This window comes from Platichthys flesus, chromosome 10, assembly GCF_949316205.1.
Source record: "Platichthys flesus chromosome 10, fPlaFle2.1, whole genome shotgun sequence".
Lineage (NCBI taxonomy): Eukaryota > Metazoa > Chordata > Actinopteri > Pleuronectiformes > Pleuronectidae > Platichthys > Platichthys flesus.
The window spans coordinates 10,266,076-10,278,666 of record NC_084954.1 but is presented as its reverse complement, the minus strand read 5'-3'; the positions used below and the strand labels follow the sequence as shown (position 1 = coordinate 10,278,666).

The window sequence follows — 12,591 nt, the reverse complement described above, 5'->3', positions numbered from 1 at the left end:
TGGCGCGGAATTGCTTTGTAAGACGCGCAACGGTTGGGGAAGCATGAATGAAAACGAGTCTTGCGCCACAGCGGCTTGAAAAGACGCAGACGCAGTCGCAGAAGCATGTTTCAGGCTTTACTCCCCCAACATCAGCTCCCCGAGCGCCGTACATGGTCGCTCACTGCTCTGTGTGTCCTGCACCAGATGGGTTAAAGCAGAGATTAAATTTCCCTACCTGCATGAGTGTGCCTTTGCATGTCTGTGCATGTGTTTGGGACGAATAAATGCATTTTAATCATCTTAATCTTAATCGTAGACTATATATATTATAGTCCTATAAATCAGAAATTATAAGGACTCTTACCTATAGATTAGTTTTTGTCTTGGTCCTCTTTCATGGCGAGTGGTCAGTGTGCAGTATTGTATATACCCTGTGTGTTGTCAGTATATACTATAAGGAGTATATTGCGTCTTGTAGTTTTTCAGTGTCTGAGATCCCCAACAGTCGCCAGATGTCACCATAGGGCTGAAAAACTCGGAGCTTCTTCTGCCGCTAATTCCTCCTCCTCTGTTTCTGCATGGAACTACGTCACTACTACAACCCTGTGGTAAGCCATTCAACGGCCTCACTTTACGTGGGCTGTTATCTCCAGAGTTTAGTCTGTCAGGCGAACAGTCTCACGCTCTTCTCTGGTGACACCACGTCCACACACATGTCAAGAAATCAGAACTTCTGTGACTCGAGTGGTGGTTAGTGGCAGACGATCGATGCTGGGGGGACTGGATCTTCTGGGGGGGGGGGGGGGACAACCGGAAGTTGTGCCTGATTAGTGTTTTCGGGGTAAAATAACCCTCCACACAGGGGCAGCGCAGTGATTGGATGAGAGTGATGGCGGGGGTTTGTGAAGAAGACTGATGGCTGAAACTGTGTTTATTGTGTAGCAGTGTTTTGTGAATCTTCGAACACGATCTAACCCACCGATGACACAGAGAACGGACACACACAGGCGTACCACCACCCTGACCTTCGGGAGGAGTGAAGGGAAGTGAGGAGCTGCTCACCGGTGTCACTTCCCCGCTTCTCCGTCAGCTCTTCTCTGTTGTTGCGCTATAAGCTAAAGCGAAGCCGCCTTGTCGGTGACTCCCAGCCTCGAGATGAGCTCCTCGCGGGAGATCAAGCGTAAGTATCGCTTTACTGGACAGGTTAGTGTCGTTGGCACGTGTTTGGGTCGTTGTCGGTTAAGTGTTTGGTGTTCGATTCCCGTGCAGAGTTGCAGAAAGCGAAGAGCAAAGCCCAGAACAGCAGCAACCTGACGGAGGAGGCGAACATCTGCAACCAGCTGGGAGAGCTGCTGGCCAGATCCGGTGAGGAGGTTACATACAAACTATACGATCAATGTCTATCTATCTATCTATCTATCTATCTATCTATCTATCTATCTATCTATCTATCGATCTGTCTATCTAACTTACTTTCTTCTTTCTGGCTATCTATCTATGTGTCTCTGTCTATCTGGCTATTGCTCATAGAATCTATAGAATCGAAGAAGATAGTTAAGTGATAATAATGGATGGATGGATCGTTAGTTAGTTAGTAAGTAAGTTAGTGCTTCATTGATCCCAAACTGTACAATTTCTGTGTTGAAGCAACAAGGTATCAGGCACATAACACAATAAACAAATTATAAAGGTGTGGTGGCAAAGTAGTAAACATGATTCACACATACAGAGTTAGCTTGTGTGTATTTACAAAGTACTAATATGTTTATTCATTTATTTACAGTTAGCGGTATTATGCATAAAAGTACTCATTTTGGTTTGCATGAATCATGCAAAGAACCCATACATTTTGGTGTTGCTTCAGGATTTTGATTGTTTTTCAACCTTTTCCTTGATTTCTCAGAGGATAAACCAACATCAAATTTTTCTGATTAAATGGAAAAGCTCATTCTGTCTCTTGACATTCATCATAATATCCTGTCTGCTTCTATCGAGTGTGGTTTTTAAATCACTGTGTCGTCTTCTCACTCTAGCTATTCATCCTCTTTCTTATGTTTTTCTCCTCTTTCCATCACATCAGTTCCATCCTTTCGTACTGTTGCTGCTTTTGGTTCATGTTTTTCCCCCTGTCTCACAGCACATAATGAAATTGACTTCTACATTTGTCCGTGTGCTCTGTCTGATCCTCCTGTATCTCAGGCGATTATGACGCTGCCATCAGGGAGCACCAGCAGGAGTTGGCGCTCTCTGAGGTGCTGAATGACGTGATTGGACGAGCCGTGGCCAATCGTAAGATAGGCGAGTGCTACGCGGAGATGGGGAACATCGAGGCTGCTTTGAAAGTGAGTCCATTGATGCAAGAACAAGTTGGTGCCCATGAAACCACATTCTTCAAATCTGTGACTATTATATTTTAATGTGTATTAAGTGGTTGTATGTTTGTCTTCTTCTTCAGCATCAGCAGTGGCACCTGGACTTGGCTCGCTCTGTTAGAGATCACGCAGAGGAGCAAAGGGCGCTGGCCACTATCGGGCGAACCTATCTCTTCCGTTATGAATCGGACCAGTCGAGGAAAAGTTTAGAGAAAGCAGAGGATGCCTTCCGAAAGAGCCTGTCCATCGTGGATGATCGTCTGGAAGGTGTGTTTATTTGCAGGCCTGTGTGTCCTCTGGGATTTGTAGTGAATCATTTTTAAACATTTAAATTTGTTTTTAAACTCCAGGGACGGTGCCGGCGCGAGAGATCAGTGAGATGAAGGCTCGTCTGTTCCTCAATCTCGGTCTGGTCTGCGATCATCTGGGGGAGCCCAAACGCTGCAGCGAGTTCATCCGCCGGAGTGTCTTCATTGCTGAGTACGAAGATCCTAAACTTTACTGTGTCTTAAAATAAAAACTTTTTTAGAAATGTCCTCTTATTAATGGGTTTTCCTCCTTTTTTATCGTGTGAAGGAAAAGCCAGCTGCTGGAGGACCTCTACCGTGCAAACTTTAATCTGGGCAACATCTACTTTCGTAACGGTCAACACTCCAACTCTGTGCGCTGCCTGGAACAAGCCAAAGAGTGTGCCAGAAAGATAAAGGACAAGTTCGGTGAGAGCGAGTGCTTTCACTGCATCGGCAAGGTACGGCCGCGACCAAACCCTCCTACCCACTGCCTCTGCGGTTGTTACAGTTTGTGATAAGTGTGTTTGTGTCCTCGCCACGTTTATCCACAGGTGCAGCTTTCGCTCGGCGACTTTGTTGCAGCCAGACGATCTCTGAAGAAAGCTGTTCTGCTGGGTTCCCAGCAGCCGCAGGACAAGCAGGCCGTGAAGAAAGCTTTCAAAAATGGTGACGAATCAAGTTTGAATCACCTGGTCTCTGGTTTTTTATTTCCTCCGCTTCTAGATATTTGAGTTGATGTCATGATTTTTTTTTTTTTTATGTCCTAGCTGACCGTGGCTGTAAATTAGAGGAGGAGCTTGGAGAGGATCAGGGCAACAGGCTCAGCTCCCATCAGGCCGTGGAGCTGGCAGAGCAGCTCGGGGACCTCTACTGTAAAGTTGGCTGCTACAGCAAAGCTCTGGATGCCTATCAAGCTCAAGTGAGAAGCATTAAAAGCTTTGTAGCCCCCAATATGCACTTCTTTTGAACTGATCACTGTATAAACTCTGTAGTGGACTGCTGGAGCATTGCTAACTGTTGTTGTTCTGGTGCAGCTTAAAGGTGCGGAGGCCCTGGGGAAGGCTGCTCGGGAGCTGGCCGTCATCCACGTGTCCCTGGCTGCCACCTACACAGACCTGAGGCAGCACAGCAAGGCAGTGGAACACTACAGACAGGAGCTGGTGTTACGACAGGGCAGATCATCTGAGGTGAACACGACCAGCCTGCACAATCACCCAACACTAATCTGCTCTTAAACATCAGCATCATGGTAAACAGTACTATGGCTGTTGTGCTTTGTTGTCTATTTACATCAGTATTCAAGAGTTCTAAAACATATTTATAACCAACAGAGCACGTAACTGATAGTTTTGATAAACAAGAAAATATGAGTTGAAATCAATTTATCACGCTTGCAGTTTAATGTCAATGAAAATGTATATACTCTTTGATGTATCCATATATTTGGTCTTTTTAGGAAAACTACAGGTTTTACTACAGATTACAAACACTCACCGTTATCACTTCCCTACAAATGACAGATAATTATTTTTCCATCAAGATCCAGTACCTGGGAAATTTCTAAAATCACCCTATCGAAAATACATTTTTGGATCCACGACAAACTTTAATGGTTTCCTCTTGGCCATCCATCATTCAGTGGGTTGGTTTCCATACTTGTGTGAATTTAACGCCTGAATCTTTCTCTATCAGGAATGTAGCACTTGGATAAACATCGCAGTAGCTCAGGAGGAGAGCGGCTGTACCTTCCAGGAAATAGACAGAAGCTACAGCACAGCGCTGCAATGCGCTCAGAAGTGTGGACAGGCCAGACTACAGGTGAGGTGATATGAGCAGCTGAAAGAAAGGAAATGATTTGTTTAAGATCCAAAAAATTAAGAGGCCTGATGAAATATGGAAATAGTTTTCCCCAGCACCCTTCTTAATTATCTTCAAACCCTCAGGTATACTAGACTTCTTGAAGTTTTAAAGAATTCCTGTCTCTCCCTCCTTCAGAAGCGCGTGTTGAGGCTGTGTTTGGCTTCCCAGAGACGCAGTGGCTCATCAGATGCCGGAGACACTGAGGCGAGGCTGCAGGAGCTGTGTGCTACAGAGGGCTGGAGTCCAGACGGGAGTGATGGTGAGGAGGATGAAGAGGAGGAGATGGACAACAGTGAACCTCTGGATGACAGTGACGTCGTCCTCTCAGATTCAGGTTAGAATCACGCTGCTCTAGAGTTTACCTGTTTCACCTCCAGACTTTTGGATTAAATTCAAGTTATCTTATGTTTTGTGTCTTCATGTGGGCTCTAGATGACGATCTCGAGGGTTATGACAAAATGGTGTCGGGAAGGAGGAAGGCAGGAAGGGTGAGTCATTTATCAGCCAGCCTCATCCGCAAATTCCACATTGCACATCATCACTCTTTTACCCTCTGACCTGCTTATATCCTTGTCTCCTTGCTTTAGTGGAACAAGAGGAACGAGAAGGGTGAGACGTCTCTGCACAGAGCGTCTATAGACGGAAACCTGAAGCAGGTCCAGTATCTGGTTGAACAGGTGAGAAAAAATGAAAAGAAAGAAAGCAACATTTTAAAAAACTCTTGGACTTCCTGTCTGAGCTTGTTGAAAATGTATTATACCAAAACAAAAGCGGAAAGAGTCTCTACTCAGTTATGAATCTTTTGGAAGGGCCAGCGCTCTTGAGGAAGTTAAAGTCTACATACAGAAACTAAAATCCTGGATTGTGTGATAATTGTTGTTCTCTGTCAGGGTCATCCAGTGAACCCCAGAGATTACTGTGGGTGGACTCCCCTGCATGAGGCCTGCAACCACGGTCACCATGGTAACTGATTTAGGATAACATCTATTGAATCCTGTTTAAAAGCTTTTTTTTTTAAATGAAAAATGGAATAAAACCTATCCGTCTGCTTCTATCATCCTTTCTTATTGTTGTTTCTCTTGTGCAGACATTGTGGCTGTGCTGCTGGACCGCGGTGCGAACATCAACGACCCCGGCGGTCCGCTATGTGAGGGAGTGACTCCTCTTCACGATGCCCTCGCATGTGGCAATTTACAGGTGGCGAGACTCTTGGTGACACGAGGGGCTTCTGTCACTCAACGCAACTCCAAGGTGTGTTCATGAGTGTATATGTGGTTACATGCACTTTTAGCCTACTTTATACACAGCTCCCACTATATTGCTTTTAAGGCCAAAGATGTAGTTACTGTTTAATCATGACATCCAGACATCCTTCAAATACACAGACATTGATTTGGCCCTGTGACTAACTGCTCCCAGAATAAATGTGGAATAAGAATGCCAATTATATGGTAGAAGAAAGATGCAACGTTCCCACATTGAACAGACTGTGTGAAAGGGACTTAGAGCCCAATTTTGCTGAGGTAGGCTTAAAGACTCATTCATGCTCCAGTGAACTGGAATCAATGAACGCTGCTGGTGATGTAAAAATCAACCCACCTCCCGACAAAAAATCCCATCACAAGTCGCACATACTTGTGTATCTTGTGTTTTTCATGCTTTCACTCTCCTCTTTCAGGGAGACGCAGCCATGGATACCCTGCGTCACTGGAAGAGGACGTACAGCCGAGAGCTGGACAAGGAAACCAAGCAGGAGTGTTTGGCTACAGAGAATCTGCTGAGGGAGGCACTGGCCGGGGGAGGTGAGACTTTACCATGCTCCTAAGATGTCAGCCTCAGTCTGCCTTTAAAAAAAAAAAAAATATATCCTTTCAAATACTTGATTCTCCCACTTATCTCCGTCTCACACAGTGCCCGCCGCTCCGGCCCCGGCCAAGCCTTTCGATGCCCTGCAGGACAGCCAGCTGTTTGATGCAGAGAACTCTGAGCCCCTGTCGTCCTCTGGAGGAGGCTGCTCCGCCAGCCAGGACCGGCCTCGACACAGCAGGAGCTCGGAGGTGAACACGCGGCCCGCCAGCCCCAAGCGGTGGCAGAGCAACGGTTCAACTCAGCGCCACCGAGCCAGAGGAACAGAGGCTGCCGTTCTCTATGGGGTAAAGTCTGATGATTGTTTTCAATGTGGATGAAAATACTAAATAACTTCTTCTCTTTCTCTAGATCTGAAGTTACAGTCCATGATTTGTATGTATGTGAATTCCTCAGAATAACAGCAGCTGCTCAGACGATGGCGACTCGGACTGCCCCGTCAGTCCCCTCCGTCCTGTCCGCTCTAGGCACAGTTTCCCATCAGCCCCGAGTCAAAAAGAAGCTCCACCAAGCAAAGATGTCCCGACTTCAGGCAGCATCAGAGAGGACCCTGCACCATTCGTCCTTGAACGAGAGGAGTACCACAGCGCCCTTCGAGGCTTGGGCAGCTCCAAATCTCTTCGCCAGGGTCTGTCACAGCCACAGTTCTCCAGCACACCCGCCGTCTCGTCCAGCAACAAATCGGCTCTGGTTCCTGAGGAAGAGTATCTCGCCGATGACTGGCTGGATGATGATTTAGGGGACATGCAGCCGAAGAAGAAGAGGAGACTTCAAGTCAATCAGAACGGGATGAACGAGGTGGACTCAGCCATGTTTTCAGCAGCCAGAAGTCAAAACAGGCACCTAAACTCTGATCCGATCCGCCGAGGTAGCAATGACTTCTCTCTCATTTTAATCTCACTTCATGTTTCTTTGCTTATTTGACTGTCAGTATTGCTCCTCTTCTCTCAGCCTCTGCAGTTCCCTCCTCCTCCTCCTCCAACAGGAGTCTCTCTCTGAAGAAGAGCGGCTCTGTGAGGCCTCACCAGGTGAAGATGACTCAGATGCCTGGGATGGTGCGGTTGGGCAGACGAGAGGTCAACAGGCCGCACAGCCCCACCGTCACAGATGATGAAGACATGATACCCGAGACTCCGCCTCCACACATACACATGCAGGTCAGAGTCGTATCTCAATGACAGAGTCGTATCACAAATCACAAAATAACACATTGTTACACGACTCGTTTAAAGTTCCAAAGAGTCAAAGTCAAAACACCGATTTTTCACATCACTTATTTTGGACCGTGTGACTGCAGCTCGATGATAATGAATGGTTCAACGTGAGCAGGGGCCAGAACTGGGACATCATTTGTCTTGAGTCTGTCTTAATGTCTGATTAATTTTAGATGGTGATGAATGTGGCTGTTAATGAGACGGAGCTGATCAAGGAAAAGGAGCCATTTTAAGATACTGCAGTTGCTGAATATTAAGACTTTACCAGAGAAGCAAATGGACTTTCGATATCATACGTTCCCATAAGTCACGCTGCAAATCTGTTGAATCTGTTTTAATTCGATACTTTCATGAAATGTGATTAGCTCCTTGACCCTATTTGAAGTTGATGGCCTTTTTGGAAGTTGTAGTCTTTTTTTTGCACAATCAGTGTGTCAAAATTCCCAGACAAATAAAATGCTAGGAATAGTGATTTTAAAATGAAATTCTCCTGCCCTTGTGTGTAAATGAAGAAGGGGAATAAAGCCATGGAGGGCAGGGAAGTCCTGATATCAAACTGAAACAGCCTTGATTGTAAGAAGCCAGTTCATTGTGCTCACATATATATTGTTTTTTATTTTTCAATTTGTATATTTCAGCCTGCAGCTCAAACACTGGCTGCTCCGATGCCCACATCACTGCCTCTACCAATCAGAATGAGGGTCAGAGTTCAGGAAGATGTTTTCCTCATCCCAGTTCCACAAAGGTTGGTATATAATGAATAAATAGATGTCATTATTATTTTCTTCAAATATTGTGCTTTGAACAAGCTGTTGTAGCAGCAGCCTTAGGGATTTTGAATCTTTTTTAAATGTGGTCATTCTGCGTTTGAATTTGGTTTGATACGTTTGTTTATGCATATTTTCTAACCCACATCCATTCACTGTGTTCCAGTGAGGCAGCCCCCTGCACCGTGTCGTGGCTGTGTGAGCAAGCAGCTCAGCGTTACTACCAGAAATGTGGCCTCCTGCCTCGTCTGTCTCTGCAGAAAGAGGGCGCTCTTCTCTGCCCGCAGGACCTGCTGCTGGCCGTCCTGCACACCAATGAAGAGGTGAGGAGCACAGACATTAAGATGCAGTATTCTACATGAATGCAGCTTTAACCACACTTTCAATTATTTCCCCTGAGACATAATAATAATACTACGTGGCATGTTGCAGGTTTTGGCTGAAGTGTGCTCCTGGGATCTCCCTCCTCTCCCTGAGCGATACAAAAAGGCCTGTGACAGCCTGGCAGTGGGTGAGCAACACACACAGACACACACAAACACACACAAACACATTTTGATGATCTGTTACAGAGACTGTTTGCCTCCTTGCAGATGAGAACAAGCGCATCACCCGGCTGTGTGAGGTGCAGGACGGGAGCTCCTCTGTGTCGGTGTGCGGCCTCAGTCTGGCGCCCTCTTCCCTCAACCCCATGCTCCGCGCCCTCAAACTTCAGGCCAGTTTAACCGAGCTGCGGATTTCTGGCAACCGCTTCCACGACAACCTGCTCGCCGATCTGGTGGCCACAACCATCACCATGCCTCGGCTCCGGCTGCTGGACATCTCTGCCAATCACATCACAGGGGAAGGGCTGGGGAAGGCGGTGAACGCTTTGAAGGGACAGAGTCATCCGGCGTTTCCGGTAAAGTCCTCAGATGCTTTTATTATTTCCCCGATCAGTGTCATGTAGGTGAAATCAACAAGTCCTCTGGAACTGAAAGACTATGTTCTAGGAATATCTCAAAATATTAAAAGATTAAACAGTATGAAAAGAGGAGGGTAAGAAGATGTTTTTTTGTTGCCACCATTTGGGTGAACTGAGACGTCAGTGAGACGACCTGTCACAAATGTCTGTGATGATGTGACACTGACGGAAAATCAGTCTTCAGAAATCTAGTTAGCTTTTCTGTGATTCACATGATAACTTAATTTTTTTATTTATACCTATATTTTATTTGTTTAACTCATGAACACAGTTAAAGTGTGACCCAGTTTATTATAAGTCCTGGTGGTTCTTGTTATTACTCATTGAAGCCACCTCCTCCCTCCCTCAAATCGCACCAGGCACATTTTACCCTCACTAGTGAGAAAGACTCACATTTAACCCAAAATGAATTCAACCGATTTATTGTTGTGGTGGTTTCCTCTCGTAGTGCCTGGAGGAGCTCGACCTCAGTATGAATCCTCTTGGGGACGGTGTGTCCGAGTCCTTGTCCTGTCTGCTGTCCTGCTGCCCTCTGTTAGCCAAGCTGTCTCTGCAGGCCTGCGGACTCACTGCTCGTTTCCTGAGGCAGCATCGACTGCTGCTGGCCAGTGCTCTGACAGGTAACTGTAACAAAGTGCTGAGTTACTGGAATACAGAGGAGAGTCAGTTACTCTGTGATGTGACGATGAATATTGTCTTTGCTGCATTTCGGGGATATTGATGTGGAGTTTAATCTAAGTGGGTCACTTGGGTTTAGCAGCTTCTTCTACAAAATGGAGAAAAACTATTCTTGATTAGACAGTCATATGTATCTACAAGCAAATTAGATTCTGCATTCACTTAAGATTCAGTTCAGACTCTTAAAAAGCTCTTTGGAAGGATTCAACATTACAAAGTTGATTGATTACTATCCTTTACTTTTTAAGGGACGGGCCACCTGAAGTCCGTGAATCTCGCCCACAATGCACTGGGCTCCACTGGGTTTGAGCTGGTGCTGAAGACTCTGCCTCTGCACTGCCTCACACACCTGGACCTGTCTGCCATCCGCCGGGGTCCTGCTGATTTCCCGGCACTTGAACATCTCTCCAAACTCCTGTCACAGGTACACGCATGTATACACATGTACCATAAGATTCACATGTCATCCGTGAATCGACCAATTGAGACGTTTTCATGGAACTAAACAAATGAAAAATTTAGACGTTTTCATGGAACTAAACAAATGACGTTGACGTTTGTCCTGAATCCCAGGACGACTGTTCCCTGACGCACCTGAGTCTGGCAGCCAACGACTTAACGGACAGCAGCGTCGCCACCTTGGCCAGGTGTGTGTGTGTACTTGTGTATTGGCTGAGGTATTTTCAGCTGTGGTTTAATCTGTTGTCATTTGTGTGCCTCTGCTGCCGTCTGGTTCTCCGAGTGATTTCCATTGATTCTCCTCAAGGTGCCTGCCTTCATGTCCGTCTCTGCTGAGTTTAAACTTGTCGGGAAACTCGTCCGTCACCTCAGCTGGACTTCACAGCATCCTGACCACTCTCAGAGAGGCTTCTCGACCTCTGACCCTTCTCAACCTTCAAGGTATGCGTTGTATTTCTGTGTGTATGGATGAAAAGTTCATAAAGCACGTTTATTTTCTTCCTCCTATACAATAGTTTTGAAAATGTAAAAAAAATTGGAATTATTGTTTTGAAAGAATTTGAAAACCTGCATGTATTGTTTTGCCTTTGGTTGCTCATTTCTATCATAAATAAAACAAGTCAAGTGTAGTTTCCGCTCAAATAAGACGAGGTATATGTGGTCGATATTTAGACACTGTTCATATATGTCTGAGGTGAGAGTGTTTGGTTTGTGGTGTTTTGTACGTTTGCATGAGATGCAAACACGTACAAACGTGCGTGTTTGTACACACATACAAACACGTACAAACCAAACACTCTTACCTCAGACAAATATGAACAGTATTTGAATGAGGAAGCCCCTTTTTAAATTGGGGCTTTTTGAAAAATGCATAATCAGCCAGAATATGCTGAGGTAAGGTCTAGGTACTAAAGAACATTGAGAACCTCACATATATACTTTGAATTTCTATTGGTTTCATCTTCCCCAGGTTGTCAGGTGTCGGGCCCCTGGTACAGCTCAGCTCTGGATGGTCTGTCAGAGCTGGTCAAAGATCTTCGTCTTTGCTCCCAGGGACTGAACAAGCTGGACAGACAGGCTCTCAAGCAGAGCTGGGACAATGGTCAGTCACACGGGCTCTTTATTGACCGAAAGGCCAAGTGCCTGCTCTCTACTGCAGCCTCTTCATGAAGACGAGAGAATTCTGTGTCACACACACTTGAATCTGAGCCATATGAAACTCTTTTATTTATTCACAAATACACAGCTTTTATAATAAGGATGGTTTTCTGTTCTTTTAGGCTTTGCTCAGTTACCAGTAACAGCTGGAGACTACATTAAACAAATATCTTGTGAAACACCATCTGTGGACAGTTTGTAAATAACTCGAATGGCTTTCATTTATTCTGTACCCTTCATTTATGTGTCCCTGTGAAAGTCTTGTGCATAAAAACAGTTTATTTTTTAAATGTGTTTGGTTTCTGATGCACCTTTTGTCCTCAACCCACTGAATTATTGTATGATTTAAAAAAAAAATGAAATAAAAAAATGTTAATGACTCATGGTGCTTTGGTCTTTCAGGGTCCGTTTTTAATCTACAAAGCAAAAAGTTTTCGGCTTCATTAAAATCTAAGTTAGTTTCAATCTAAAAACTTGCTGTCAAATTGAAACTGAATTCAGGTGAAGAAACTACCACATCCTTCCTGGCCTTTCTTATCTTTTAATTCACTGTCATTCATATGGTGTGTTCCATTTTGATGATTGTGTTTTCAGTTTTGCACTTCAGTGTGCTGTAAATGCTTGGTAGTGTGCAAGCAAATGCTTAGTTATGTGTTCTCAATGAATGGTATGTGTGTGTCATTTGAAAAAATGGCTGTGTGTACCAAATGAAAACACAAGTTCCATTATGTGAACAGGTAAGAGATTTGATGGCAAAGAGTCATCTTGCAAAGGGAGTGTCAGGTTTAGCATTCTGTGTGTGAGGTAACGTTTTCTCAAGTTGATTGCAAATTATTTATTGCCTCCCTCTGGCAGGTCCTTCTCACCCTCAACTAACCTATTAAACCTCGTATGTAAAGCATAGTCGATGATGTTTTAGGACCTCAGACCCAACCTCTTCTCTTGTTTCTCTTTACTTTCTATATATCTGAGTGTTTTTCT

The 12,591-nt window shown here is 45.0% G+C and overlaps 1 protein-coding gene across 1 annotated transcript; it reads left to right on the top strand.

Moving 5' to 3' along the window:
- Positions 1-905: 905 nt before the first annotated feature.
- On the top strand, positions 906-11,997 carry tonsl (tonsoku-like, DNA repair protein). The gene is made up of 28 exons (XM_062398047.1): positions 906-1,162; positions 1,252-1,347; positions 2,182-2,324; positions 2,438-2,621; positions 2,705-2,834; positions 2,931-3,102; positions 3,196-3,310; positions 3,412-3,563; positions 3,679-3,831; positions 4,337-4,462; positions 4,640-4,838; positions 4,937-4,992; positions 5,092-5,181; positions 5,395-5,467; positions 5,592-5,755; positions 6,183-6,306; positions 6,416-6,657; positions 6,767-7,238; positions 7,322-7,527; positions 8,223-8,329; positions 8,518-8,674; positions 8,784-8,862; positions 8,945-9,252; positions 9,764-9,935; positions 10,242-10,417; positions 10,567-10,640; positions 10,760-10,893; positions 11,423-11,997. The coding sequence occupies exons 1-28, from the start codon at positions 1,138-1,140 to the stop codon at positions 11,620-11,622; spliced, it is 4,329 nt and encodes a 1,442-aa protein (XP_062254031.1). The 5' UTR covers positions 906-1,137; the 3' UTR covers positions 11,623-11,997.
- The last annotated feature ends 594 nt before the right edge of the window (positions 11,998-12,591 follow it).